General features: G+C 41.4%; 1 protein-coding gene across 1 annotated transcript in view; it reads left to right on the top strand.

The window, feature by feature from the left end:
* Positions 1-3,860: 3,860 nt before the first annotated feature.
* LOC108253994 (glycine-rich RNA-binding protein 3, mitochondrial-like) overlaps positions 3,861-6,737 on the top strand; it is a gene marked incomplete at its 3' end in the record, with an annotated part of 10,229 nt that continues 7,352 nt past the window's right edge. Inside the window, exon 1 of the mRNA XM_017448904.2 lies at positions 3,861-3,996. Within this exon, the coding sequence (XP_017304393.1) occupies positions 3,985-3,996 (12 nt within the window). The remainder of the gene's footprint in view (positions 3,997-6,737) is intronic.

Raw genomic sequence — 6,737 nt, forward strand, 5'->3', positions numbered from 1 at the left:
GGAAAAAATATCACCGGGAAAAGAATGAATAGCTAATTCCTAAGGAGAATTCAGTTTTAAAATATGGAAATTCAGCTTGAAAATGCTCGGGTAAAGATACTGAAAAAAAGAGAGATTTGATAGAGGGAACTGTTCGGGACAACAAGTCTCGAACAGTTATACAGTTAGAAATAACGACTGAACTTCGGGAAAGTCCCGAAGTCTCGAAGAGAGAAGGAAGACAGGATAGGAGAAAGCCAGCCGTTCCGAGAACGAACCTTATCCGTTCAGGATAAATTCCACCCCGGGCGTGAACCGAACCGAAGAAGAAGAGATACTATCTATCTTAGTATCTTATATTATAAAATCAAGATCCATTCACTCATTCACATTTCACACACTGATCGCTGAAATTTTATGGTCTAGATGTGCAATAAGAAAGGATTTTGCGAAAATCTAAACCGATCCTGAGATATGATCAATTTTTGATCGCTAAAACCACAACCGTAAGAAATACACAGAGTGCAGAGACTGCGGGAGAGAAATGTTCCGCTCTCGACCAACATTTTGAGTTTTGTTTATGTTTTTAGTTTGATAACTATGCAGCTAATAGGGAGCGCGCAGCGCGACCGTATTTTTTAATATTTTCTACAAGTTCGGCCATGCCTTTTCTACAAGTTTACAACGTTTGGCTGTCTGGACAGACTTAGATCTGGCCGACAGTCAGGAACGTGAGAGACTGACCTAATGCAACGCTAATGCAAACGCCTTGCTTGCCAGCAGGAAGGTCCCGGATTCGAAGTCCCACATACGTACGAACAAAAATTTGTACTCGAGATTTTTCATTTCTGACACTTCAACGGGTAACTATCTGTATTCTCGTATTTGAACAAGGTATTAAAAGAAGCAAGTATTGTATCATCTTCTCGCCCATCTAAGAAGAAATACTACACGAAGGTCATGCTACGAAACAGGATTTTACCACTAAGCTGTCTAATAGTAACATTGTTCCAAATTTTCCTACGAAATCAAAACGGCCTACTGCAATCAATAGCATCTACTTTTTGAAAAAATCAAAGGGAACAATGCAATGAAAAATCGAAGCCTATCGTTAAGAAAAAGTATCCATAAACATGCAACGTTGTAGTATAAAAACGACATAATAAGGATCAGGAAGAGTACTGATCAACACGCAGGTGCATGAAATGAATTCCCTGCCCTTATAGTCAGCACATGAGTGCAGGTATTCAAGTGTGAGAGCTGACGTATCATTGTACTGTGAAGCTGAAGAGAACTGTAAAACATCTGAGCAGCTTATCGTACAGAAAGTATATACAGAAGACGGACAAGAACGATTAAATACAGCCCGTTCGACAATCGAACGCCTATCGGAAGATACGCATCCGCTAGCATAGCCTAGTTAGCTTAGTTGGTAGTACGCGCCTGCTGCCTGTAACGTTGCTTCTAGGCCGCGGGTTCTGTATTCCGCCCCGGGCGCGGATCTTCTATTCTGATGGGATATCTATTCGTCTCTCGGAACGGTGGCTCTTCTCCTATCCTGTCTCCTTCTCCTCTTCGATTTCGTGACGTATACTCGGACCATAGCAGTAACAGTTCCCTCTGTCAAACCTCTTCAAAAAAAACAGTTAGAGCGTACGGATGCGAATCGTTTTGGCGAGTATAACTTAGACGACTTTCCAAAAAAAAAATCCGCTCCGGACGGGAATCGAACCCGCGGCTTAGCGCTTGCAAGGCAGACGCGCTACCAACCAAGCTAACTAGGCTGGGACAAAATTAAAAGTTTAAAACTCACATCTTTCGTCTAATAAAGAAGATACCTGAAAACGGCTACTTTCCCTGTCGCGTATAATATCTCTAGTAGCGCGGTCAAACTTTCTTGACTTGGCGGGGCGGAGCGCTATCGCGCTCCTTAATCTAAGATCTAGAAAAGTCTCAGAATACCAAATGGCCATGATGCGGGGAACTTATGTCACATCTGCCAAGTGTGTGATGTTACCTACTATTAATATTGAGAACAACTATGTAACATTTATCTACTATGAATGAGAACAACCACTAAGTAACCTTATGATATTGACCGCCAAACTATCAACTTTGAGGTAAAATCCACAAATATTCTATTTTACTACAGTCGAACAGGGATGATTCCGAACCTGGGTGATTGGGGAAACTGTATTTCAGTATTTCGTGTTAAATATAGGCCAAGCGGCGCTTCGAACTCTTGACGTTCGCCCGCCTTCCGGCACATTTCATAGGTAAGTATTTCAGGGGGGAAATGGCTGAAGTACCTTCAATGTTTATCCCAAAACCACGCAACGTTACGTAACTTTAGTGATCTATTGAAAACTGGTGTATTCAACGTTCTTTCGCCGCTGATAAGTATTTCAGGGGGGAAATGGCTGAAGTCCCTTCAATGTTTATCCCAAAACCACGCAACGTTACTTAACTTTTTTTTTAAAGAGGTTTGACAGAGGGAACTGTAACTGCTATGGTCCCATCGTCCCGAAATCGAAGAGAAAAGGAAGACAGGATAGGAGAAAGCCAGCCGTTCCGAGAACGAACAGTATCCCATCAGGATAAAATCCGCCCCGGGCGGGAATCGAACCCGCGGCCTAGCACTTACAAGGCAGACGCACTACCAACTAAGCTAACTAGGCTGGCTAACTTTAGCGATCTATTGAAAACTGGTGTATTCAACGTTCTTTCGCCGCTGACACTTCTATAATAGGTTAGATTTTACCCTTCGTTCAGAGACAAGCTTGAGGTAAAATCCACAAATATTCGATTTTACTACAGTCGAACAGGGATGATTCCGAACCTGGGTGATTGGGGACAGATTTCAGTATTTCGTGTTAATATAGGCCAAGCGGCGCTTCGAACTCTTGACGTTCGCCCGCCTTCCGGCACATTTCATAGGTAAGTATATCAGGGGGGGAAATGGCTGAAGTCCCTTCAATGTTTATCCCAAAACCACGCAACGTTACGTAACTTTAGTGATCTATTGAAAACTGGTGTATTCAACGTTCTTTCGCCGCTGACACTTCTATAATAGGTTAGATTTTACCCTTCGTTCAGAGACAAGCTACCCACCTCACATTAAAACTCACCCAGCCTGAGTGGGGGCAGGGAAAATCCAGCATGCGATTGCCCAGATAGTCACCCATCCGTATATCAACGACAACGTTGCATTAGGCGTTGCAATAGTTGGTCCATAGGCACGGTTGGTCCATAGGCACGGTTGGTCCAGTGGTAACGCGCTTGCTTGCCATGCAGAAGGTCCCGGGTTCGAATCCCACCATCGACAAAAATCTGTACTCACTGGTTGTAAAATCATGAAATGACATTAATGATTCTCTATCAGTAAAGATGGAACTTAGTAATCAACTCTGGATTAAGGCCTGTTCCCACGAACAGGGCGGTACGTACGCTGGAGGGGGGGCTTTGTCTGAAACTTCACTGTTGTTTTTAGCAGCCCCCCGGCGCCCTTTTGCCAACCCCTAGTGCCCTTCGCTGCTCCTAGGATGCCCTTTATCGCTCCCCTGGCGCCCTTTGCCACCCCTTTTACCCATCTGCTGTCCTTTGAAGCCCCTAACGCTCTTTTCCACACCCTCGCCCACTGCTCTACTAATAGTGCATTTTAGCAGTACGTGTGACAAAGTGTTAACCTGCTTAAAAATTTCAAACTTGCTTTGACACCTATCACATGAGAGGCGGTCCACCCAATTGTACTGGGGCGGGGGTCAAACCTCAGGACCACAGTAAACCCCCCGGTAGTGGGGGTAAAGTTGACCTAGAGCACCTAGATCAATGCCTTGCCAGTATTGAACTTGGGGTTATATAAGAATTAGATAATTCTCTAGGCAGATATCAGTTGTTATTCAATCATTCATTCAGAGTGTACTGGGAAGCTGAGAAGTCCGAAAAAAAATTCGTGAATTTTTTCCGAAGTTTTAAATCGATCTTTTATTTTAAGTTTCCTCAATCATGAAGGCTTTCGTAAGTATAATTTTTCAACTTTGGCTTTTTTCTTTTGTTGATCTAACAATCTTAAAATCAAACTGGAAGTGTCTTTTGTCTTTTCATTCATTTGAAGTTCATCTTTTTCAAAGTGTAATAATTCCTTCTCTTGGCTCGGCTCAACAGTCAACAGTAATCTTTTGAATCTAATGAATCTGAAAGACTTTGCTTAGATTTTAAGAGTAAAGGGACTTTTCAGTCCTATAAATATATCTACTTATTATAATATCTATTCTATTCTAACGCCTTAGCAACTACAATAGACCACTGCCCGGCAAACTAATACCTACCTAGTTGTAACTGATTAAGATAGATAACTTGAAAATAAAAGACGTGTATTTTAGAATCGATTTTCAATTCAAAAGTTGACTTTTTCAAAGTGTAATAATTCCTTCTCTTGGCTCGGCTCAAGAGTCAACAGTAATCTTTTGAATCTAATGAATCTGAAAGACTTTGTTTAGATTTTAAGAGTAAAGGGACTTTTCAGTCCTATAAATATATCTACTTATTATAATATCTATTCTATTCTAACGCCTTAACAACTGCAATAGACCACTGCCCGGCAAACCAATACCTACCTAGGTAGTTGTAACTGATTAAGAAATTAAGATAGATAACTTGAAAATAAAAGACGTGTATTTTAGAATCGATTTTCAATTCAAAAGTTGAAGATTTGCCCTCATCATCAGAAAAACAAACTAATATCCTCTTATTTGCTAGCTAGGCCGAAAGTTCAATAAACTATAGAACTCAGAAGAAAGTCCCTATGGAATCGCCGAATTCCCCCTAACTTTACATACCGACTTATAGGAATATTCTAAAACCATTCTTGTTGAATGTTTTCCTTTTTATATTGAATACTTATGGTACCTATGTAGGTACAAATTTACATGATACCAAATTTCATCGAAATCGGACTAAACGTTCAAAAGATATCCCGAAACAAAGAGACCAATGTAAGCGCTAGGCCGCGGGTTCGATTCCCGCCCCGGGCGGATTTTATCCTGATGGGATAATGTTCGTTCTCGGAACGGCTGGCTTTCTCCTATCCTGTCTTCCTTCTCTCTTCGATTTCGGGACGATGAGACCCTAGCAGTTACAGTTCCCTCTGTCAAACCTCTTTAAAAAAAAAAAGACCAAATGCAAAATTATCGAGTTAAAACATCGAACCCAATCCTTTCGTTCATTCACACACATTACATAAAGAGTTAGCATATGCTGTTATCTGTTATTTCATACAAGTCTTACAGATCCAACAAATTAAACAAGATCCAATTAAAATGCATTTTGCTACAAATCAAAGGAGGGAAAATGGAACAGTATTTAGCTATTTATTTAGTATTCTACATGCAAACATTTGGAGTTCTTTCACCTGAAGTAAAAAATAAAAATAAATAAATAAAATAAAATAAATAAAATAAAATAAATAAAATAAAATAGAAGCAAGTCTCTACTGCCCTGTAAGGAAATAAATAAATGTCTAAAAAATATAAATAAAAAAAATTACTACTCTGGTTATGTATCTTATTCTACAGTTAAGTACCTACTTGAAGGTCAAATCGATTGAAAATGATCGAGTTTTGACTGATTTACAAATTTGGAAGAAAAAATCGCAAATTTGGCTAATTTTGCAATACAAGAAGTAATAAATGACCAATGTTAGCTATTACTAAAAGTTGTTAAATATGGGTAAAAGTAGTTTATATACCTAACTAATAGCAATTATAAGCAGATTACATTTTTTACGTATTTTAAGTCTTTCACGCAATTCTTTGCAAAATAGCAATTTCGTGATCTTGATCCAAGTTAGTGCTCATCTCTCCTCTTCAACTCACCACAATTCATCTCCTCTGCTCCCCAGGTGTGCGTCTTAATGATCGCCGCCGTGGTGCTGGCTGAAGACAAGAAGACCTCCGAGAAGAAATCCACCAAGCCCAGCAAGAACGGCAAGCGCGGTATCTTCGGTGAAGCTTACGGCTTCGGCGCCGAGAGCTACAGTCTAGGCGGGGCCAGTGACTTTGCCCTGGGTGAGGACCTTTCCTCCGGTCTCTACAGTGAAGGTCTCTCTGGACTGTCTGGCTACGCTGCTGGTTACTCCGGCGCTGGCTACGCTTCTGCTGCTGGCTTTGGCTCCGCTGGCTGGCGTCTCGGAAACTCATATGGCGCCTAACGACGGTATCGTCAACAGTGACGCGTCACCGTGAGGTCTCTAAACACTCGCTCGCTTTGCGAGGTACATCATACGTCCAGTCGAGAACAGAGTTCCCTACGCCAGTCGAGGCTCAGTCAGTCAGTGACAGAAATGTGAAAAATCCCTCAAAAATCCTCACAAATGTGGTTTTTTCGGCTTTACTGGTTCTCTGGACAGAATTTTGCTCCACTCAGTCTTTGTTTCGCTGGTTATAAAGATGTTTTATTTTCGATTGTTTATTATTAGGTCGATCTCTCATGGTTTGGATTAAGTTTCTTCTATTCGGGAGAGCTACAGAGTGTGAAACGACCACGCGCGATCAGCGGAAAGTAGGTTAGTGTCTGTTTTCGTTTCATCGGTTATTATTTGCGTACACAGAGCGGCCGCGGATGAGAGAAGAGTGAATTGACAGAGGAAGGGTGAGAGAGGACGTATATGTGTGCCCCTGCGTGCTCAGGTGGTGGATCCTATTGTGGTGTGAGTGATTCTGGGTCGGCGAAGTATGACAACGAGGTGCGGTAGTGTGTAA

The sequence above is a fragment of the Diaphorina citri genome, unplaced genomic scaffold (assembly GCF_000475195.1).
Source record: "Diaphorina citri unplaced genomic scaffold, Diaci psyllid genome assembly version 1.1 scaffold6169, whole genome shotgun sequence".
Taxonomy (NCBI): Eukaryota; Metazoa; Arthropoda; class Insecta; order Hemiptera; family Psyllidae; genus Diaphorina; species Diaphorina citri.